General features: G+C 33.8%; 1 protein-coding gene across 3 annotated transcripts in view; it reads left to right on the forward strand.

The window, feature by feature from the left end:
* The window catches only part of LOC143057827 (protein mono-ADP-ribosyltransferase PARP12-like), a 40036-nt gene extending 23538 nt beyond the window's left edge, over nt 1–16498 (forward strand). For 2 of the 3 annotated variants that reach the window (XM_076231251.1, XM_076231250.1), the window contains exons 6-9: nt 12240–12457; nt 13349–13499; nt 14393–14523; nt 15686–16498. In XM_076231251.1, the coding sequence (XP_076087366.1) occupies nt 12240–12457; nt 13349–13499; nt 14393–14523; nt 15686–16127 (942 nt within the window). In that variant the 3' untranslated portion in view covers nt 16128–16498. Of the gene's footprint in view, nt 1–12239; nt 12458–13348; nt 13500–14392; nt 14524–15685 lie in introns of those variants that run through there. The other variant, XM_076231252.1, reaches the window with a different exon arrangement.
* Nucleotides 16499–26096: the final 9598 nt, after the last annotated feature.

The raw sequence follows: 26096 nt of genomic DNA on the forward strand, positions 1-26096 counted from the left end.
TACATTCTCAAATTGAACGGGGTGGGGGTGACCCCAAGGAACTTCCATTTAATTTCATTTGATTAGTTTTATTGTCCCTTACGAGAATATATATAGTTTAGGGGTGGGGATGTTGACCGTTTACAAGTTTTCAAACAAGAGGGGGTGGGGTGACCCCCTAGGGACTTTCCTTTTATTTTATTTCATTTGTTTTATTGTCCCCTACAAGAATATATATGGTTTAGGGGTGGGGATCTGGACCATTTACAAGATAATAGTACAGTCTCAAATTGAACGGGGTGGGGGTGACCCCCAGGAACTTCCATTTAATTTCATTTGATTAGTTTTATTGTCCCTTACAAGAATATATATAGTTTAGGGGTGGGGATGTTGACCGTTTATAAGTTTTCAAACAAGAGGGGGTGGGGTGACCCCCTAGGGACTCTCCTTTTATTTCATTTCATTTGTTTTATTGTCCCCTACAATAAAATATTTGGTTTAGGGGTGGGGATCTGGACCATTTACAAGATAATAGTACATTCTCAAATTGAACGGGGTGGGGGTGACCCCCAGGAACTTCCATTTAATTTCATTTGATTAGTTTTATTGTCCCCTACAAGAATATATATGGTTTAGGGGTGGGGATCTGGACCGTTTACAAGATAATAGCACATTCTAAAATTGAACGGGGTGGGGATGACCCCCGGGGACTTCCATTTAATTTAATTTGATTTGTTTTATCGTCCTATTCAAGAATATATATGGTTTAGGGGTGGGTATCTGGACCGTTTACAAGATAATAGTACATTCTCAAATTGAACGGGGTGGGGGTGACCCCCAGGAACTTTTATTTAATTTCATTTGATTAGTTTTATTGTCCCATACAATAATATATATGGTTTAGGGGTGGAGATCTGGACCGTTTACAAGTTAAAAGCATATTCTCGAATTGAAGGGGGTAGGGATGACCCCCCAGGGACTCCCCTATATTTCATGTGATTTGTTTTATTGTCCTTTAATCATTTCTGAAGACTGCATGTATCTATCACTTACAGTTTTCAAGTTATATTCATTTGAAAATTTTAGAAAATAAAATCCCATAGGGTTCTATAGTAAACCCCTCCCTTCTTTCCGCCCCCCAAAATACCCATTAATAGACCCAATGCACAAATGAACGATTGATGGCTCACCTAGACATATTAGTCTAACATTTAATGAAACCCTAAGTAAATCTGACAAGTAGTTTTGGAGAAATGCTGCGGACAAGTTCATTTTTAAAGTGGCGGAAGAAGAAGAGGAAGAAGAAGAATAACTAGATTTGTAATTGCTAGCAATAACGGATGGCACCCTCGTCCCCCCATTGCCAGGCGAGCGGCAGCCATTTTGAAAATTCCAAAGTCAAAGAGTGCATCTACACCTGCAAGTTATCATTTTTGCTAAATTTCATTAAGTTTGAAGCATTTTGAAATTTTGGACAATTTTGCTGTTTCCATGGTTACGGCGGCCATTTTGGAAATTCTAACTTCAAAATGCAACTCTGCACATGCCAGTTACTATTCCTATAAAGTTTCATCCAGTTTGCAGCACTTAATTTTTTTTTGAAATTTTGAACATTTGTGCTGCAACCATGGTTACAGTAGATAATTCCAAAATTCTAAAAGCAGACATCTCATTGCCACATGTCATGTTATATATCAATACAGTTTCATTTACTTTGGTTCACTACTCTCTGAGAAAATGCTGATTTTATGCATTTTTCCATAGGGTCAATGCAAAACTTGGCCCCAGTTTCCATGACAACGGCGGCCATTTTGAACTGTCCATATATTGTCCCCGCTGCAATTTTTTCCCTCCATAATCATATATACCATTTAATGTCTCTAGAGTAAATTTAACATTGATGTTCTGGAATGTTCTGTGAAAATTCAAAGTTTTGACCTTTTTGCATTGTTTCCATGGTGACTACAGATATTTTGGATATTCCAACGCCAAATGCCACATCTTCCAATGTTGCTCATCGTTACTGTGAAGATTCATGAAGTTTGGAGCATTTTGATATTTATGAAATTTTTGGTGTAGTTTCCATGGCAACATAGTAGTTCCAATGAGTACCAAAATCATCCAACACCTGTATATAGTGGGCACCTACATTGTATTAAAATATGGTGATTCTGAGTGTAAGCATATTCAAACAGTTCACCAAAACCAAAAACTAGATTTTTTCACATCTGTTCAGTTTCCATGGAAACGGTAGCCATCTTGAACCATTCCATGCTTACTGCAACTCTGCACGTGGGGGTCCTTATTATAGTAGAGTTCCATCGACATTGGTCCATTGGATTTCAAGAAATCCCCTGGACAAAATTTGTTGCAAGAAGAAAAATAAGAAAAAAAAGAAACGTAGAATAACAATATGTCACCCCAACTCCGTTGAGGGTGCCATAATAAAAATAACTAGATTTGCCATTGCAAGCAATAGCGGATGGCACCCTTCCCCCATTGCCAGGCCAGCGGCAGCCATTTAGAAAATGTTTGCTGTTTCCATGGCAACGGCGGCCATTTTGAAAATTCCTAACTCAAAAGTCAAGTCTACAAAAGCTTGGCAACATCTATTATAAGTTTCATTAAATTTAAAGCATTTTGAAGTTTTTCATATTTTTGCTGTTTCCATGGTAACGGCGGCCATTTTGAATATTGCAAAGTCAAACCCCCACTTCAATTTTTTCCCTCCATAATCATATACCATCATATACCTTTTAATATGTCTCTAGAATAAATTTAACATTGATGTTCTGGAATGTTCTGTGAAAATTCAAAGTTTTGACTTTTTTGCATTGTTTCCATGGTAATAACAGATATTTTGAAAATTTCAACGACAAATTCCACATCTTCCAATGTTGCTCATCGTTACTGTGAAGTTTCATGAAGTTTGGAACATTTTGGGATTTTTGAATTTTTTGGAGTAGTTTCCATGGCAACATAGTAGTTCCAATGAGTGCCAAAATCACCCAACACCTGTATATAGTGGGCACCTTCATTGCATTAAAATATAATGGTTCTGAGTTCAATCATATCCCAATAGTTCATCTAAACAAAAAACTGGATTTTTTCACATTTGTTTAGTTTCCATGGCAACGTCAGCCATCTTGATGATGCCATACCCCGTTTGCACAATTTCATATAGTGGACTACATTATGGCATAGTTTCATCAATATTGTTCAAGCCAATTCCGAGAAATAGCATGGACAAAATGTGTGGAAGAATAAAAATAATAATAAAAAGAAAAAAAAGAAACGTAGAATAACAATATGTCACCCCAACTCCGTTGAGGGTGCCATAATAAGAACTGAGCAAAAACAATAAGTCTCCAAACTTTGTTTGGGAGACTTAATTAAAAAGGGGGAAGGATATTAAAAATCGAATAAGTAACGAATAAGGAATAGGGAATAAGTAACGAATAGGTAACGAATAGGGAATAGGGAATAGGTAACGAATAGGTAACGAATAGGGAATAGGGAATAGGTAACGAATAGGTAACGAATAGGGAATAGGGAATAGGTAACGAATAGGGAATAGGGAATAGGTAACCAACTTGACGTCCATAGACTTTACTGCATGTGTTGTATCCTTTATTTCAAGTCGAACGAATATATACGTTCAATATAGACTAAGTCATAAAACTTTGAATTATTTAGTGAGATCACATCATTTATATAAAGGAAAGTAAATTTAAGAATAATGAGGTGTTTTGTAGTGTTGTTTGACTTTTCGCGCAATTTTGTAATGATAGCTCTGTGTACGCCAGTCATGTACCTGGAAAGGGTACGCACTGAAACCCGGACCGGACCGGACTTCGGACCCGGACTCAAGTATGAAACCCGGACCCGGACCCGGACCGGACGCCGGACCCGGACTGGATACCGGACCCGGACTGTGGGTTTTTTACAACTTTTTTGTTTTTTAGATAACTGTCATTTAATAAGTAAAGGTATAATTAAAAAAAAAATCCACATTCTGATCGCAAAATTGAACAAAAAAGAGTAAAGTAAATTAAGGAAGAGATATATAATAATTCGTTTGTCGTTATTGTTTAATGGAAATTAATAAAATCTTTTTATTATCAATGATACAAATTAAATTCTTTTAATAGGAAGAGTGCAGCTCGGTATACCGTGCAGCTCTTATGACTCAATGTCTTACTTCTATAAATGATATATGACGGAAAATTTCTACCTCTTCATAAACATATATCGAATTTTTTCGAATTTATACGGACTGTATATAAATATACTAAATTATTTGTTTAATTGAAAGATTTTTTTTTCTCACTTTTTGCTTTTCCTTTATTCATTTCTCTGTTTGTTAAATTATTCGATAGTCATCGGAAAAATCAATAAACGACATTTAAGCAGCGATCAACCATGTAATACACAATCTTGAACAGGTGAGTCCGGACTGTGACCTGACATGACCCCGGACTAGTTTGAAGTTTACTATACCTGCGTGTATTGCATTACGAGACTAACTGTATGTAAACTGTTTATTGTCGTAAAGTATATTGACGGGACCTTTGATCAAGCATGTCATACATAAAAAAAAATATAAGTTATTTATCCGACATTTAACGAAAAAATTACATGTAATAGACGAGTCCGGATGGTGACCTGAAGTAACCCCGGACTAGGTGTATTCGCAAACTATAGACATCGATAGAGATATCAACTTCACAAATTATTTGATGAAACGAAATTTTATCCTTTTTATTCATTCAACTTTTTGCACCGTATACAAAGGAAGATTATGCAAATTGATCATGAGTACTCGACAGAAAGATAGACCGCACAAGAAACCATTGGAAACGTTCACGTCCGTTGATGGAATTGAAGAGAATTGCGTCTGAATCAAATGACTTATCGTGTAAGTTCAAAGGTTGTAAGGAGGGACACGAGATACAAGAATGCACGGACTAAGACAACTCACAGAGAGATATATAGTTTACCAGAGAGAAATTCTTAAAGTATAGATTTTCATACTCAACGGCCCTTTTCAGGGCCGACCTAAATATTTCAAAAAGACGTTTGAATGTTGTCAAATAATGAGTTTAGCCAATTGCAACTAAGTTTTATAGTTTGTTAATTTGTTGTGCTTTATACCATCTCTGTCCAAGATTTGGGGGTTTGATGCCCGCTAACATCATTAACCCCATCGCATTCTTTTTGTTCATGGTCCTAAGTTTAAAGCCTTCAATTCAGTAGTGGTCGTTGGTTCACTACTGTTCTTAAATGTATTGTTATAAATAATGTTGTAAGTTTGGTCATGGGTCCGGGGTTGAAGCCGACTTCAGAGTATGGGTTTTCTCATTGATAAAAATCGCACGGTTGCACATGATCGCTTATACATCACTTTAGGTTGAATTAGGGTGGATAGTCTTAATTTCCCAGACAAAATCATACCATAATTACTTATTTTATATGGCATATTATAAAAACAGCAAGTGCATGGAAAATGAAATCTTGCGGTTCTACAACAAAAACCCAAAGTTAACGCACACATTAATATTGGATAAATACTTCTTTCGTAAAGGTGTTACCCTGAGTAATTACTTATGTCTAAAATTTAAAAAAAAGACAAAAGGAAGGAAATTATGTCCTTGATACCCCCTTTTTTTTTACGCATGACAACTTTTTCCGTTTTATACTTTTATAGAATTCTGTTGTTTCTATCTCTCATTCTGCGACATTGAATAATTTGTCCTTATTCTATTAGCTTCCAAATATGTATATACACCAAAGGGAAAGTATTATCATATTCATTCCAACGAGATCCACACACGGAGTCTTGCCACAGCGTGTAATTTTAAGAAATTATTCTTTATAGTGTCAAGTATAAATTTGCTTCACATTGTATTTTTCAAAATCAGGATCTTTTTAAATATATAATCATAACTTTTGCTACGCTGCATCTAATGGTTTGTAATGTAAGTTATGATACTCAGATTTAAAATTATAATTATTCCTATTAAACAGAAGACAATTGAAATTGAACAACGACCAACAGCAGATAACCTTAAGTAAAATAACAAAATTAACGAAATCAAATAAAAATGCACCCAACGAAAGGAAATCAATTGCCGGATCCCTGATTTGGTATTAAGACAGGTCTCGAGCAGGTCTTCATTTATAGTACACTAAGACTTGATGCAATACCTATATACTGTATGATATTCTCAATTTTTCATGTGCAATGACTTATCATCGTGTGCCCATACACTTATTCAGCATGCACTACCTTTCATAACATTCCTTAACTTCGGTTGAGTTGTATTAATATGTGTTTGGTTGGTTTTCATGTATCGTATGTTTATAAGGATGTGGTATCGTGTACATGTGTACAATTCCTGCTACATATAATCGTTACTTTTGGAAGGTTGATCGTCTGGTTTTTCCGTCTCCCTTTAACTTCGTGAAAAATATTTCTAATATATACAAGACCTCTCTATTTTCAAAAGGACGTGAACTTTCCTCATTTCAGGAGTAGCCGACGGTCTCATTAGTCGACACTTCGGCAAATGTTCGGTGATGCTTTTACATGTTTGTGTCTGAGGAAATAATTTATTTTGTCTTGTGTTTAAGTGAATATCAATTATATTTTTTATGAACAATTTTTTATAAATGTAATGTTTGCAAAATAATACTGAGAATTGAAATTGGGCAACAGTATATCACTTATTGAATTACTAAGGATTATGTTATCCCAGGCATTAATATACGACTTTAGTCATATTTGGCACCTTTGATAACTACTGATACATTGTCCTCACGTATGTTTCTTATCATAATTTCGCATGCTATTTCTGATGGTTCACCATGCATTTCAATCGAATAGATCTTTGAAATTCTTATAATCTGTATCAGTATCGCGACAAGTTTTCCTTTGGTGTGATTTTTACGTTGTTTCACACGATAGAGTATTTTTGTAAACAACTTATGTATGAAAGTAACTTGAGATGTGATATGATTCCCGGTGATGTGATCAATTGATTAACTGATTTCGTTTAAGTAACACAAAAGAGTACAACTGGGACTCTTAATATTTGAACTATAAACCTGATTTTAGGAAATCAAGAAATAAAGCGTGTAGCAAAACGAACAGAACTCATATTTGATCCATAACAGAACATTTACATACATCGGTAAAAACTGAACTGAATATATAATAAATACTTGAATTAACTCAGAAAAAAAGAACAGATCATGACAACAGATAACACGATCATCCTCATGGAATAAATATTGTATTACTATATATATATATATATATATATATATATATATATATATATATATATATATATATATATATATATATATATATATATATATATATATATATATATATATATATATATATATATACATGTGCATGCATATATAAATGTGTGATTGTCTGTTGTTTGCTTATGTGCTTTTCCGTTGGCATTTATTCTATGCGTGATAATGACGAGACTTGCATAATCGACAACGATACTATTCTACATGTGTGACATCATTTATTTTCAAAACAATATCATAATATCATTAAGACACAATATCAACAAATAACTTAATAAGTAAATAAAATAACAAAACATAACATAACACACATATATTGTTCCATATCCTAACAATATTCACATAGTAACGACTCATATAACGTTATTTTCGAGAAAGATTTTCTTTAAAAATAAATTCCTATCAAAATGAACTGTCTGAATAAATATATTATAACATATTCACACACACCAACACACAAACACACACACTCCCTCACTCACTCACTCACTCACTCACTCACTCACTCACCCACTCACTCACTCACTCACTCACTCACTCACCCACTCACTCACTCACACACAATTAGAGAACATCTATGTAACATTTAAATAATTTAATTTATTTACAAAACAATGCTATACAACAAATTATGAATAAATAAACAAAAAATTAGCCCATTAAAGAGATTTGCGGCACTAAGTGTTTGAAATGTTTTCTTCTATTAAAATTAAAGTTTGAACCTTTTGTTTCGATCATTAAAGCTAAGTATATAATTGTACATCTACATGCCGAAGAAAATCTATTAAAATATTGAATCTGAATCAATAATAACAATGACACATTTTTTAAGCGTGTCAACTGTGAATGAAATTGCAGTAAATTGCAAATAAAATGTAACACATTCTAATATTGATCACGAATCAGTGTCTCTACAAAGTCTAATTGCTGCAACCAACACAGAACCAACTGCTGTCCATCGTATGATCGAGACTAAAACACTTCTTGTGGAACCATAATTCACATCGGTCGCACTTTATCATGTCACTGAATACCTCTGGCATGTTACAAATGCAGTGCAGTCTCAGTTGTATATCTTTGCATCTTACATTAGACCGAAGTTTATGTGCAATTTGCGGAAAAGATGTAATATCGCCTCTCCCAAAACAGCGCAACAGGTGAGAGCGAATTTTGCTTAGATCGAAGTTAGCAGAAAGGACACCTTGGTGTCCTTTTTCACAAAACTCCACCAAGAATGCAATACACATTACACCACAGTCAACACTGTTTCTTTGCTGTTGAATAAATGGCATGTTGATATTGAGTAGATTATCAGTGTGACCGTACACTGCTGCAAGTTGTATTTGCAAGGATGGCGACAAGGCCTCGCGTGAACTTCGCATGCTGTCAATAAGGTATACCGATTGACTGTCAACTGACTTGTATGACAAGACCCAATGACCTTTTCCTGTGTGGTGTATTTGAGCTGATGGTGGATATTCACGTTTGAACTTTTTTCCTTCGTAATAATGCCATTTGTTGGCTTTTTCTTCGAAGTATGGAGCCAGGACTGTTGCCTCAAGACCATTCATTCCCACATACTTGTCGCTGATCAGTTTCTGTGCATTGTTCATAACATCATATTTTAGGCTTTGTCCATAAATAAGATCATTAAAATCATCAGTTTGGAGAAAGAAATCGGTGGGTGGACACCAGAGTGGAGATGAAGCAGGGCTTTGGTGGAAGCGTTCTTCTGCGCTTTCTGGCATTACCTCTTCTATTTTCTCTGCCGCTTCTGTTGTTTTCCGTTTAGGTGTTGAGTGAAAAGAGGGCAGAGTAAGTGTGACCCTCTTTCTTCTTTTTCTTTCAATCTGTTTTGATCCAAACTTTGGCGAAACTGATTCTTCGGGAACAGGTGGCAACGTAGCATTAGTTTCTAGTATTGAAGTTTGAGACTGATTCACAAATGTTGAATTCACTAAGGTTGAATCAGGTGCTGCTGTGACGTCCTGTTCAACGTCATTAATTCTTGGTAGCTTTCTACCACTCTTCTTGTCTGCTTTTTTCTTTGAGTTTCTTCTCAATTGTGTCAGGTTTATCTTTCTGTTGACTAGACCTGTTGATTCCATGCCAATACTAATTTTGGCAGCCATGATGTGGAAACAGGTTCCTGTCGACGGGCAAACACATTTTTCCTTGGGAAACAACGACACGGCATACTTGTCCCCTCTGCTACCTTCAACAACGAAACTAGCTTGAGGTTACTATACTAGGGATACCTGTGTGTATTGCAGTACGAGATTTAGCTATTAAACTGTATACAAACGGTGTATTGTCGTAAAGATTGTTGACGGGAAATTTGATCAAAGGAAAAGTTTGGACTAAAATCTCCCTTTATAAAACATATTAATCCGAGTATATACGAAATAATTTAAAGTTGGTCAAATAAGACGGGTCCGGGTGGTGACCTTACATGACCCCGGACTAAGTGTATTGCAAAATATGGCATCTAGAACAATGATACAAAACTGCAGAAATTATTTGACGAAGAGATCTTTTTCATGTTTATTCATTTACCCGTTTGCTAATTTGATTATAAAGGGGAAAAATAACAAAAGCCGGTTATAAGAGAAGGATAAAAAAAAACAAGGTGAGTCCGGTCCTTGACCTGAAATAACCCCGGACTTATATAAACAGCAAAACAGAAATAAACTCATTTAATTGCTTGGTTGGAATGTTTGAGTTTTTTTTCTTCTTCATTCATTTCTTTATATATATGTTGAGGCGATTGTTCTCGGAAAAATCAATAAAAGACCATAAATCCGCGATTATAACATGTAATAAACAATATTGGACAGGTGAGTCCGGCTCTTGACCTGACATGACCCCGGACTAGCTTGAGGTTACTATACTAGGGATACCTGTGTGTATTGCAGTACGAGATTTAGCTATTAAACTGTATACAAACGGTGTATTGTCGTAAAGATTGTTGACGGGAAATTTGACCAAAGGAAAAGTTTGGACTAAAATCTCACTTTATAAAATATATTAAGCCGAGATTTAAGGAAATAATTGAAAGTTGGTCAAATAAGACGGGTCCGGGTGGTGACCTTACATGACCCCGGACTAAGTGTATTGCAAAATATGGCATCTAGAACAATGATACAAAACTGCAGAAATTATTTGACAAAGAGATCTTTTTCATGTTTATTCATTTACCCGTTTGCTAATTTGATTTTAAAGGGGAAAAATAAGAAAAGCCGGTTATAAGAGAAGGATAAAAAGAAACAAGGTGAGTCCGGCCCTTGACCTGAAATAACCCCGGACTTATATAAACAGCAAAACTTGACGGAAAACTTGATGAAATGAAAAATTTTGACTAAAATCTCACTTTATAAAACATATTAATCCGAGTATTTACGAAATAATTTAAAGTTGGTCAAATAAGACGGGTCCGGGTGGTGACCTTACATGACACCGGACTAGGTGTATTAGGAAACTATGGCATCTAGAACAAAGATACAAAACTGCAAAGATTATATGACGAATAGATAGTTTTCATGTTTATTCAGTAACAATTTTGCTGATTTGAGGGGGGGGGGGCGGAAATGACAAAAGCCGTTTATAAGAGCAAGATGAAAAATTAGGTGAGTTTGGTCTTTGACGAATCCGAAGACTCTGATTCACGTTTGCCCTAGTACCTTGATTTGAAATAACCCCGGATTTATATAAACAGCAATACAGAAATAAACTCATTTAATTGCTTGGTTGAAAGATTTGATTATTATTTTTGTTTGTTAAAGCTATTAACGATGACCATCATGTAACAAACAATATTGGACAGGACTATCTTGAAGTTACTACACTAGGAATACCTGTGTGTATTGCATTACGATATTTTGCTTTTTAACTTTATACAAACTGTTTATTGTAGTAAAGCTTGTTGCTGAAAAAAAAACCGAATGGAAAACAATACCATTTTGTTTTTATATATATATTTGCATTCTTTAATGTACAACTTAATTTAAAAAAAAAAAGAATGAAAATAGTACTTACCAAGCAAAACGTCAATATCATCAGCTGAACAAAATGCACGGTCTCTATAAGTGTAAACTATTGCTGTGTCTGAATCCATAGTGAATAATGAAAGTATCACCAGAAATTCTTGGTTTTATATTCAAATAAACGTTGTCATGAGAAAATGTCATTTTTATTGCAGCCCCTTTTTGACTTCGCATAATAAGTAAGGGTAGATACCAGGTGTTGGAAGAGTAGGTTGACACGTCGGGGGTATATAGGTATATTCCAAATATACAAATCTCTAATTAACTTTTGACGCAAGAAATATACTTGATGTCAGTAAATTAATTTAATGAGTTTGAAATTATTTTGTGTAATGAGAAGGAGTTGGTCACAAGAATGCAGATTAATGCTGGCATGCGAATACATAGTAAATTGTAGTTTAGAGATATTACAAAATATTAAAACTTATAATTAAATAGGTCAAAACAATTGAGTCCGGGTCCGGTATCCAGTCCGGGTCCGGCGTACAGTCCAGGTCCGGGTCCGGGTTTCATACTTGAGTCCGGGTCCGGAGTCCGGTCCGGTCCGGGTTTCAGTGCGTACCCCTGGAAAGTAAATGTCAACAGTGCATGTTAAGTCTTAAAACATGACAAAGATTAGAGAACGATACCAAAGGGGTATTTAAACTCATAAGGCGAAAACAAACCGACAATGCCAGGATAGAAAAAAAAAAAGAACCATCAAAGCCGGGGGTAATCTCATGTGCTTCGGAATCAGATCCTCCATCACATGTGGCACCCGTCGTGTTGCTCGTGTGAGTAAACACCCATTCCAGTTCTAATAATAAATAAACACCTACATGTTTATCTAGAAAATAAACATTCTGCAACATTTTAGATACAGCAGTTATCTGTTTTACTATTCAGAATGTCACAGGTTATGCTGCTATTTTGGACAGTGAGAGCTTGGAAATGAATTATCACGAAAATCCATGTGGTCAAATGAGGTTCAAAACAAGTGGACACGACTACATTATGGACTTTCAAAAAATGGTTCAGAAAAATGTGTTCCATAAAACGGAAAGATGCGTTCGTAGACGGCCTGTATTTGTATGTGCTGAAGATGTGGAGTTGAAAAAGAGAAAGTACGAAATAGTGGTTTTGTAGATTGGTACTTTACTTTCAGTTTAATAGCATCTCACTAATAGATTTGGTTAAAAAAATCTTATGAGAGTTTTGGTCCGAACAGCTTTCCTTAATTCAAAATAATCGGCCCAACAATTTAGTTAATCCTCGAATAAAAGTACCTGCTGTCAAAGGATATTCAACCAGTTTAATGTTCAGAACACTCAATATCACGACCAATAATATCTAGATAGGTTATTTGGAAATCTCACGACATTTTATAGAGTTGAATCATCATCATTTAGGTAGAATGAACGTTTACCATGTTTCGGGAGTGCACCAGATAACAATCTTACAGTGATTTGAAACGGTCAGCAGCATGAGATGAAACAACATTTTCCAATATTTACAACAAACAGGTGAAATATCCTTACAAAAAAAAAATAAAGCTTAATTACAACCACCTACAAATCCATAGGAAATCAGATATGTGTATTTTTTTTGCATTAAAAAGTTTCCATGTTGTTACTATATTTGCAAACTACACTTTTTCGCTCGTCAAGGAATTTGAGGTCTTCCTCTGGTACCATTTCAACTTCTATATAGGAGCATCAGTGACTTCTAACATGACGTACTGTAATTCTTATTTTTACTATTTGTTCCAAGGAAGCAATATAATTTCTGTTTTGAAACCATGTTTGCACACCTACACTAATTATCATTATGTTTTTCATGCTTCACAAATCATGCTGTATTTGAAGTCTTTGTGAATAGTATTTTCTTATTTTCTTTGTCGTTTTTCGTTTAATTCGAATTTGAATTGCCCCATGGCATTTTTATCCACCATGGAATCCTTTTTTAAGTATATTTCAGTACTAATATAATACTTCTACAATCCTGAACCATTGCAGATCAGCTGATAACGGGACTATGAAGAGAGCAACATCATGTTCTACGCTTGTACTAACACCACTGTCCTACGATCAAACATCTAGTTTACCGTCGTCATGGTCTTTTGATAAAAGACGCCGACCAGAAGACTTAATCCATCATTATAGTTTGGTATGTAGTCTAGATGGTAGAACAAGTGTATTTGTACAAATATATTTTGCGCCTGTCCCACATTTTGACACATTCCCCAATTTCCATTCTTTATTTTTTTGTACCGGTATATATCATACATTTAAAATCCTTCAATTTTGTAACACCATTTTCTATTAATGATATAGATAACTGATACAAGATTGCTAGTCTTGACAGTGCCACTCTCTAGACTGAAGAAATTTGAAGAGTTGAACAGGGATAAAAATATATACATGCATACAAAATAATTTGCTATTAAAAAGAGAGACGAACGATTCCAGACGGACATCCAAACGCATACGTCGAAAATATACTGACAACGCTATGGCTAAAAACGAAGAGTACCAACAGACAAACAATAGTACACAAAACACAACATAGAAAAGGATACTGAGCAACACAATACATACAAAAAACGCCGGTGAGCTCAGGTGTCTCGGAAGGATAAGCAGATCCAAATAAATATAAATGACATTATATCTATCTATTCAATCTTGACGTGTTTAGAATAAGATTGTTTTCTTATCAAAATTATGTTGTAAAATTGACTTCATGACGAATCCACTATCCATGGCGTATTGGTTACCGGGCACAAGCTAGAGTGAATGAATTATGTACATTTTATAAGGGAAATTTTACTTTGAATAAATTCTTAAACTTGCGATTGAAATGTGTGGACAATCGAAGGATTTGTTATTTTTTGCCAAAGGTGTTAAAATGTTGAAATCTAGATTTGAAATTTTAAACAAATGTTGAATAGTTAAAAAGAAACGACATTTACCAAACAGATTTTCCCAGATCACAATCTGAAGATATTTACAAATGAGTTTTTATATGACTTTAATACTCCCGCTATACAAACGCACTTTTAGGTAGAATGTCAAAAGACCGGTCCTGAAATCTTCACGATAAGGAAAATGTTTTTTGAAACAATGCCAACGTCATGCAATATTACATCCGTAAAAAGGATTGAAAACGGCGAATTATGGATGAATTATGTGAGGTAAGTTTTCCTGGTATATGTCATTTTCACAAATGAAATTGAATTGTTTGGTGACATATAAAAAAAGAAGGAGAAAGATGAAATGAAAACAGAATCCTAACAATATAATTTCAAAACTTTAAAACAAATAAGCTAAGTATTATCTGATGGTCAGACCATTGATTCATCTAACTCTCAGACCATATAGTCATATCAATGTCAAAGTGTAAAGTCATCTGGGTTTCAAAGTGTAAAATCATCAGGCTGTCAAAGTGTAAAGTCATCTGGCTGTCAAAGTGTAAAGTTATATGGCTGTCAAAGTGTAAAGTCATCTCGCTGTCAAAATGTAAAATCATCTGGCTGTCAAAGTATAAAGTCATCTGTCTGTCAAAGTGTAAAGTCATATGACTGTAAAAGTCTAAAGTCATCTGGCTGTTAAAATGTAAAGTCATCTGGCTGTTAAAATGTAAAGTCATCTGGCTGTCAGATGGTATAGTCATCTATAGAAATCATATCGTACAGTTATCAGGCTGTCAGATGATAAAAGTTATTTTGTCTGTCAGACCGTATAACAATTTGAGTGTAAGGTCGTAAAGTCATGTAGCTACCAAACCGTTTCGTCATCTCTCTGTCAGGCTTTATAGACATAAGTGTATGAATGTAAGACCGTTGATTCCCGTAGTTAACAGTTGGTATAGACATTTGATTGTCAGTTCGTATAGTCATTTGATTGTCAGACAGTATAGTCATAGACTGTCAGACATTATATATAAAAATAAGATGTGGTATAATTGCCAAAGAGACAACTCTTGCAAGTATCTCATTTTGGCTTTAACTGAGTCTGTACAGGCATTAAGTGGTCAGACAGTATAGATGTGTCAGGCCGTATTGTAATATGGTTTATCTGCCCATGTAATCCTCATTCTGAACTCCAGAGCATAGTCATTTGAATGTTAGGTCGTATTATGGCAAGCCGTTTTACTATTTATTCGAACTTCAAGATATCTAATTATGTATGATATCTTATATATATATATGTCATATTATTTAACATTCTAAGGATCCAATTATGGATATCCTATTTAAAAACCGCTAATATAAAAACACTCGTTTGTATTAGAACAAAATCAAATATGATCAAATATAGAGATTCTGTGGTAGAAATCAAATTTGATTTTTGTAGTAAAAGAGAAAAGATGAATAAGAAGAAAACATTTGGTGGTAACGTAATGGAGCTACAATTATTTCATGGTACCAACGAAGATATAGTTGATGCAATATGTCGCCAGGGCTTCGACTTCAGGTTCAGTGGTAGTAAAATTGGTCACAAATATGGCAAAGGCAGTTATTTTGCGAAAATGGCTCAAACTGCCGACAGTTACACGGATTTTGGAAGAAAAAAACGCATGTTTGTTGTTCGAGTTTTAGCTGGAGAATATACTCTTGGAGAAACGTCGTATGTTCGTCCTCCACCAAGGAACCCTTCGGATCCCTTCGAACTGTTCGACTCCTGTGTAGATAATGTGCGAAATCCGAATATATTCGTCATTTTTACTTTCGATCAAGTGTACCCAGAATATGTAATAGAATATCAACAATCTAACTTAAAGTATAATGAATTTTAACTCTTTTTTTATTTGAGAACCTGTCTGTGAATATTGTTATTACAATTTCATTTCTTATAATTTAAAATAATCCAAAAAAGACAAGTTGAGGACAATAATTTATGAATGTATTATTTGCGAGTTAATTAAAATGTATATATATATAAAAAAAACTCTTGTCTTTTTTTTTTAATTTATTAAAACAAAGTGTCAGACTGGAAGGTATTTCATACAATATACTGTTCTTTTGTTTTTATATGAATCATACTATAATGTTTAATTTCATATTGTTTCTAAACATGTATTTATGTTTTGTCTATTATGATTTATTTGTTTGTAATTGATATGCCTATAAGGGCCCTTTGATTAGGAAATAAACATATTTGATTTGATTTGGTTTGATTTACTTTTTCAAAAGGAAGCATCCCCCCCTTGATTTCGCCGTCTGTTGATGTATTTGTATAGATCGTCTACTTTTCAAAAGCAGTGTTTTGATATCCAAATCTCCAATTGTGTTTTATCACAAAGAGGACGTTAACCTGCCATTTACTTTATAATAAATAGTTGAAATGCAAATAATCACGAGTAGGTTTTGATATAGAAGGATGTTATAGTCTCGACATTAGAGTTAATTCATGTCTAGTACCGGTATTAAAATAACAAGATGTGGATGATTGCAAATGAAAAAACTTAATTTCGTCCGAGTCCAAATGAGAAAACTTAATTTCGTCTGAGTCCAAATGAGAAAACTTAATTTCGTCAGAGTCCAAATGAGAAAACTTAATTTCGTCTGAATCCAAATGAGAAAACTAAATTTCGTCGTCTGAGTCCAAATGAGAAACTTAATTTCGTCAGAGTCCAAATGACGTAAAAGTTATCATCTACATGTTATCGTACAATGATATTTTAATATTAGCAAAACCACATAGCAGGAGATTCATACTTCACTATACATGTAGCAGGAGATTCATACTTCACTATACATGTAGCAGGAGATTCATACTTCACTATACATGTAGCAGGAGATTCATACTTCACTATACATGTCTCGGGGAATATCAAGTTATGCATTCAAGGCTGTTAAACCATTGATACGAACAAACTAAAGGCCTGATGTATGTACAAAACAAAAAACATACCCCAATAATGAAGTACAGCAGAAAACGACAACAACTGCATCACAGTCTCCTGACATTCGACAAGCACATCCATAATGTAGCGGGGTTAAATATGTTTGCGGTGGTTCGTCCCTCTCTTAGTCTGATACAGCGGTGTAATAGGACAACGGTGGTTCGTCCCTCTCTTAGTCTGATACAGCGGTGTAATAGGACAACATAACAAACAAAACATTGAACTTAGAACGGATTTTGGAAGAAAAAAACGCATGTTTGTTGTTCGAGTTTTAGCTGGAGAATATACTCTTGGAGAAACGTCGTATGTTCGTCCTCCACCAAGGAACCCTTCGGATCCCTTCGAACTGTTCGACTCTTGTGTAGATAATGTGCGAAATCCAAATATATTCGTCATTTTTACTTTCGATCAAGTGTACCCAGAATATGTAATAGAATATCAACAATCTAACTTAAAGTATAATGAATTTTAACTCTTTTTTTTTATTTGAGAACCTGTCTGTGAATATTGTTATTACAATTTCATTTCTTATAATTTAAAATAATCCAAAAAAGACAAGTTGAGGACAATAATTTATGAATGTATTATTTGCGTGTTAATTAAAATGTATATATATATATAAAAAAAACTCTTGTCTTTTTTTTTTAATTTATTAAAACAAAGTGTCAGACTGGAAGGTATTTCATACAATATACTGTTCTTTTGTTTTTATATGAATCATACTATAATGTTTAATTTCATATTGTTTCTAAACATGTATTTATGTTTTGTCTATTATGATTTATTTGTTTGTAATTGATATGCCTATAAGGGCCCTTTGATTAGGAAATAAACATATTTGATTTGATTTGATTTGATTTGATTTGGTTTGGTTTGATTTACTTTTTCAAAAGGAAGCATCCCCCCCCCCCCTTGATTTCGCCGTCTGTTGATGTATTTGTATAGATCGTCTACTTTTCAAAAGCAGTGTTTTGATATCCAAATCTCCAATTGTGTTTTATCACAAAGAGGACGTTAACCTGCCATTTACTTTATAATAAATAGTTGAAATACAAATAATCACGAGTAGGTTTTGATATAGAAGGATGTTATAGTCTCGACATTAGAGTTAATTCATGTCTAGTACCGGTATTAAAATAACAAGATGTGGATGATTGCAAATGAAAAAACTTAATTTCGTCCGAGTCCAAATGAGAAAACTTAATTTCGTCTGAGTCCAAATGAGAAAACTTAATTTCGTCAGAGTCCAAATGAGAAAACTTAATTTCGTCTGAATCCAAATGAGAAAACTAAATTTCGTCGTCTGAGTCCAAATGAGAAACTTAATTTCGTCTGAATCCAAATGAGAAAACTAAATTTCGTCGTCTGAGTCCAAATGAGAAACTTAATTTCGTCAGAGTCCAAATGACGTAAAAGTTAGCATCTACATGTTATCGTACAATGATATTTTAATATTAGCAAAACCACATAGCAGGAGATTCATACTTCACTATACATGTAGCAGGAGATTCATACTTCACTATACATGTAGCAGGAGATTCATACTTCACTATACATGTAGCAGGAGATTCATACTTCACTATACATGTCTCGGGGAATATCAAGTCATGCATTCAAGGCTGTTAAACCATTGATACGAACAAACTAAAGGCCTGATGTATGTACAAAACAAAAAACATACCCCAATAATGAAGTACAGCAGAAAACGACAACAACTGCATCACAGTCTCCTGACATTCGACAAGCACATCCATAATGTAGCGGGGTTAAATATGTTTGCGGTGGTTCGTCCCTCTCTTAGTCTGATACAGCGGTGTAATAGGACAACGGTGGTTCGTCCCTCTCTTAGTCTGATACAGCGGTGTAATAGGACAACATAACAAACAAAACATAACAAACAAAAATTAGAACTTCAAAATAGTAAAGATGTACTAGTAAACCGTTCCAGCGACGTCTATCAAAACTACAATAGCAGTCGTCTAGGATGAAGTTTGACTTAGACTATTTCACAAATTTTTTAAATACTTGTTAAATTGTATATAAATTCTTGCATAAATGTTGCTAAGCTTCGTTGATTAGGCTGTTGATTATGTAGAGGTTATGTAAAACAGTTCCCTACACTTATCCCCCACTTTAAACAGATATCATTGTGCTGTCCGAAATAGTATATCTGTCAATATTCATTCATAAAATGATATGCCTTAAGGATGTATTCTTCTGATATTTCAGTCTCGTTCAGTCTCATTGAAATTTCGTTCTGGAACTATTTCCAAAACATGTGATATAAGTTGAAAAAAGCAATGAACTTGATAATTATCATAATTAAACTTATTAACTCTGTGAAAGAATTGTGTATTTCCAATAAGTAGTTTTTGAGTAATGAAATTTTCAAGTTTTATTACTAATCAAGTCAGTCATTTTTAGTGAAATTTTGAGAAAAATGAGTGAGGGGTACAAAAAATCATTTTACCAGAAACATAAACATCCCATATAACTTTTTCTTTTCAATTTTCATAGATATGTATTTTTTTCAATCATTTATAACAAGGAGGTTAAAAAAATATGCATGTTGTTCTTTAAACAGAGAAAAATTACAAATTTACAAAATTGACAACATGGTAAATTTGATACGAAAAAGCATCAAAATATGACAAAACTTTCATATGTTTACACCTATAGTTTTTTTTAGTTGAATTTCTTCAGAGTGGCCCCTTTCATCTTTATTGAGAGTATGAACAAAAGTTTAATTATGATACTGTGATTTTTTTCACGATATTAGCCCCAAAATGGGTAAAAATTGATGAAAAATGGAAAAATCATCAAAATTGGGTACTTTCAGAGGGCCGTAGCAAAAAAAGAAGCGCACCACCATATGATTTTTTCTTCACCAATTATTTTTTTACAGTCATATAAACCCAAAAACCACAGTCATATAAACCCAAAAACCAGGTTTAGAAAAAAAGTTTAATTCTAGAAATGTTTGGCTCCTCAGAGGTGTACATCCTTAAGGTAAAGTTTTTATATATATATATAGAGACAGTTCGAATAAATATCTCCGATCCCCCGTAAGAGTATATATAATTAAGAAGACAGTGGCGGATCCAGAGCTTTTCATAAGCCTTTTCATGCTTTAGTTATTCCCTATATAATCAACCAAATTTTCCCCACGAAAGGATCCGCTTATAGAAGTATTTGTTTCCTACATGTATTTAAAAATGCAGCCGCAGATCCGGAAATAAACAAAATAAGATGATATACCATACAATAGATATAAAGTACTGTGATAATTAAATACCCGGATGTATATGATCTTTTCTTCAAAAGCACTCCATTGAATTACCGAAGCGTATATTTTCCGTTATACAGCCAAATGAAAATTGTTCCTTTTAATTTATCCATAATTACATCCTATCAGTGGGAAGGAAGCCCTTAGAAATGGTACCGAGAGTAAAGCCCGCCATTTTGAAATTGCGTTAATTTCGCGGGAACAAAAAATTGACGGCAATTTGGAAAAATATCTAATTTCTGTTCTTACTTGCCATCGGAGTCAGTAATTGATGTTATCGGTACGACAGATGCAATATGTAAAGCAAATGCAAATCTGATGTACATGATTAAAATATCATTAAAAATATGCTGTACATGTCTCAGATCCCAATATATTCGACCAAATGTCAAATTTTGCAGCTTTCCAAACATTGTGTCTTAAATTTAACTTCATAAAAACCAGGTATATCCAGAATATTGTACATATATATATATATCATCTTTCTACATGTAAATTGCCAACCCATGCTTAAAGTCTTGTTAGAAAATACTAACGTTCGGAAGACAAGTACTGCTACCATAACTTTTCACTATCTTTTCTTTCCTCTAACAATGTTTATTAAACTTTAGTAGTAACTTTAGATATGAAAATGATATTACAACTTCTATTTTTTTCTTTTCAAATTCAAATACAAAGCTCTAACTATTTTTCATTTACCAAAAAAAAAAAAACACCCAATACACATGTGATTTTGGTTGTGGTATCATTGTTCAATATAAGAACTTGCATGTAGTATTTTATAAAAATACAAATAACACATTACATAGTGTAAACACATGGCCAGTATTTAGAAATAGGATACAGTAATAATCTTTCCTGACTTTTCCGGATTTGACGGATTTAATACACTTTTCTCTTACAATTATATATATAATAAGTCCAAAATAAACACTTACTTTAATATGATAACGTTTAAGAATATTCGCTATCATTTTCCGAAACAAGATGTACAGAAATATTTGTAAAAAGAAATATTTGTTGTTGCTCTTAACAATTTGTGTCAGTAGCTCATTATTTTATTATGTTCATTTCACAAGTTTCAATAAAAAAACAAAGAGACTAGAAACAAATATAAACCAAGTCATTTGGAATTTAACGTCACCGGATTTTACCTATGGCAATATTTCTTCGGTGTTGAACGAGCTAAATGAACTGGACGCACTTATTCGTACAAAAGTGCCAGAAAGTGAAATATTTGGAAATATTTACAGCGGAAAAGCAACACAACAATTACAAGGTTACATAACTGCTATTAAAGATTTTAACAAAAAATACCCGATACGGAATATCTGTGAAATAGGGTTTGCAGGCGGTCATAGTGCAACAGTGTTCTTGTACACCGTTTATGGCGAATCATACACAGCATTTGACAAATGGGAAAACTCCTTGTACGAAGATACATCATTAACGTGGATAAAAAACAAGTTTTCAAATCGCCAAATTACAATAATAAAAGGCGACTCGACAAAAACAGTTCCAAAATTCAAAGGAGAGTGCGACGTCATACATATAGATGGCGCCCATCACGCTCACTTTCCACAGTTGGACACGATCAATATGATGAGAATTGCTTCTGTAAATAACCTGCTCTTAATAGATGATTGCACAAACTCATGGCCGTCAGTTACCAAAGCTGTGAAACATCTCATCAAAAATGATTTAGTATATGATATGAAGCAATACATAGCAACAGGATGGTCTCACCGGGGTTCTCAAAAAGGTTGGTGTATCGGCCATTATAAAAAGACTTGGTCAATCAATCAGTTCGTTCAAAATTCACTTAATTTATTTTCGTATAAACAACCCTTTCTAAAAAGTTTTGGAAATTTTGAGACAAACAGTTTCGTATTTTTGAACAAAGAGTTTTGTATGCCATCTTGGCAGGGCCAAGAATGTGAGGAACAAATATATACACCGTGTTCGAAGCTCAGTGATGAATGCTTTTATAATGACCAAAGCGGAGTTTTAGCTGTTTCATGTGACCGTTGGCACAAAGCTCAGAGGGTCAAGAATCTTGCATGGGATTACAGGGACAGAAATATCGATATAAACAATCATATTAAATCTATCAATTATCATGAAATACTACCATTCGACTTAGGTGATGTAATAGAAATTGGTGCGGGGCCGTTTACCCAATCCAAAAGTATATTAAGAAATAAAATAGTTTCAAGTATCACTTTACTGGAACCAATGGCTTTTCATTATATAAATCACGTGGGTAACTGTTTCTATAAAACTGGCAGTTTCGAATCTTTGCCAACAACAATATTAGCAATACCTGCAAACGAATTATTAAATCACACACGAAAATATGATACTGTTGTTATGATTAATGGGATAAAAAATGTCTACGACGCATTGAACCTTCTGAATATTGCTGTAACTCTTCTGAAGGAAAACGGTGTATTTATCTGGCATGAAAGGTTATGGGATGACTACCGAGGTATTGCGAAATCTCCAGACGACCGCGAGTTCCATATTCATCCATTACGTATTAAGTCGATAGTTGCCAAACAAGTAATGACAATGTTTGAAGAGCTGTTTCTCTCTTGGGATACGAATTCACGTACATTGAAAAACGAAGGTGTGTATTTCATTGGCCAAAAACTAAGCAAACAAATGACAAGTAATATACCCGAACACGATGCTTGCTTTGATAGAAATGAAGGCAAGCAAACTATAATATTCTTCATATCAAACTCAAACTATACATTTTTGACTGAGGAGATAAAGATGGCTGACCAATCAGTGAATACACAAAGAATCATACTCATTCAAACAGAGAGCATGAACACAAACATGTCGGACATTTTCAAATTTACAAAAGTTCAGATACTAATTTCACATCAGCATTTACCAAATTGGGAATCCGAAATAAAGCAATACGCATCACCTTGTGTTCGTATTCATCCGCATTTAACTAGCGTTTTATTGAATAGTTTTGATACCGTGTGTGTTGGAACAAACGCTGCAGTGACGCTGGTTCTGATGGGTTATTCAACAAAACGCTTGCCTAACTATGAAATCATTTTGCAAGCGTACGCTAAAATGAACACTATAAATCAAATTATACTTATATGGAATAATAAGAATGAACCCTTTTTAAATCCTTATTATGATATTCCGATTACGTTTATCACACCCGAGGAGAACTCCATGAACAATCGTTTCAATGTATCGGAACACCTACATACCGATGCTGTATTAATCGTCGATGACGATGTTTTATTAAACGAAGCCTTGATATCGTTGATCTTATATCGATGGATTGAAAATACGGATAGACTGTTGGGATTGGATGGGCGATTTGTTCTTCCGGGTAACAAATATTCTGGTTATGGCCGCCGTCATCGTGATTCGCCTCTTGTAATTGGCAAAACGATGTTATTCCATCGGAAGTACTTGGAACAATATATGAACGACCAAGTTCTTGTAGAATGGAATCGACCCAGGTTTTGTGAAGATATTTCAATGAATGCTTTGATTTTTAATGCTACAAAACTTAAGCCTATTATTGTGCAAATGAATGACCATTGTTATCGAACAAATTTACCAGAAGTAGATGGACTGTCAATTGCAATTCCTGCAAACAAATGGATAGACAAACGATCCATATGTGTACAATGGGTTTCTGAATACTTCAATATAAAATTCTGAAAACCCGCTATTGACTTTTTTTTTATAAAATAAATATTTTAATTGGAAATTTGCGAATTTACCTTAGTTATATATTGTCCTTCTATAATTGTTTACTTTTTAAGTTTTTACACATTGTGACTTGGATTGATAGTTGTCTTTTTGGCACTCATACCACATCTTCGTATTTCTATTTGTGACAATATTATACATTTCCACCTTACTGTTTTTTTTCTTTTACACAGATAAAAGCTCCTTTAAAAAATATTGTATACATGTATCCTGAATATCAAGTATATTGATATAAGAATTTATAATTTAGACGATGTTTATAATTATAGTTCTAGGTATGATCTTCAACAATGAACTAATACCGATTCAGACATACGCACGAATCTGATGTGGTTCAGATTCCACCTCAGGCCAGAATTTGTATGCAAGTTTTTTTTTAAAGCCCAATAGCCCAAATTGTATACAATTAAATCATGTCATTCCAAAGTCAACTATCAAAAGACCACTAGATATTGCAGTAAAATCTAAAGAACAATTGGTGGTAATATATATACTTATTTTGTTCATAGATCATACATGATTTTTTTTATGTCAGATAAATTGTTATTGGCTGTGAACTAGCTCTCAGTAAATATGAGTTCTCTCAGATCTGTACTTTGTGTCCTTTTTTGCTGCATTGTATCGATCTGATGAGTCAATCAAATTTCAACTGAGTTTTATAACTTGTTCTTGCGTTGTGCTGTAATACCACTGTCCAAGATTATTGGAGAGTTTAGCTAGTACAAAAAATGTTTAACAACGCAACAGTAATTCCTTATGAACCAGTCAGGAGCCTGTACCTCAGTGGTTGCCGTTGATTATGTCTGTAATATTTTTTTTTTCGTTTATTATAAATAGGCTGTAGGCGTTTTCTTAATTGAACTGTTTCCTATTTTTCATGTCAGGTCTTTTTTAGGTGTCATACCACCAATTACTCTCTCAAATTTAGAACGAAAGTAGGCCTACTCGGACAAAAAATAGTGCATTTGATGTCATTGTTTACTTAAACTAACCAACAAATTGGCAGAAATGAAACTTTTGGTGAAAGAGAAATATATTAAGACCATTTTGAGCTAAAATTTACTTGTTTATGAGTTTGCATTCAAAATTGAGGATTAATGCACTCCATAGTATACTAGTTTAAGATTTCTAGAAAACCAGGGATTATTTTTAGTGGTACCTCTATTCGGAAGACCTTTTCTTTTTTATATGATTTTAAACACCTGTTGAAAATTGGCATGTAGAAAGCCGATACATGTGCGATTCAGGATATAATTGGTTTCTATGAAGTTAAACTTAAGGTAAAATATTAAGAAAGCTGTGAAAATTGTAAAATTTGGTTCAACAGATAGGGACTTTTAATTGGTGGTATGACACCTATAGTTTACTATACGGTATGGGTTTTCTCATCGTTGAAGTAATTACCACCACCTACCATGGAATTGTTGTTCACAAACTAAACTAGTGAATACTGCAGATATTTCAAAAATCTTCTCTGAAACACTATTCCAATCTGGAACAAAAATATTCTTAATAATCTTATAAATTCAAATTTGAGTGAGAGAGTCAGGCTCCTGTTAGCCTTTAGTCTAAAATTGCTAAGAGAATTAAAAGCTGATAGAAATCATTCCGATCGTAAAGCTATTGTTGAAATGGTTACTTTGAACAGAATTGAATCGAATAATTATAGTTTTTAAAAGCAAGATATTTGATTCATGAATGACGTATGAAATCAATAAACAATTATTAAAATGGCTTAAGACATAATGCAATATTAATGGAACAATGAAGCAGTAACCAAAAATACATTATAGTCATCTAAAGCGCAATGATGTGGTTAA

The sequence above is a fragment of the Mytilus galloprovincialis genome, chromosome 13 (genome assembly GCF_965363235.1).
Source record: "Mytilus galloprovincialis chromosome 13, xbMytGall1.hap1.1, whole genome shotgun sequence".
Classification (NCBI taxonomy): domain Eukaryota; kingdom Metazoa; phylum Mollusca; class Bivalvia; order Mytilida; family Mytilidae; genus Mytilus; species Mytilus galloprovincialis.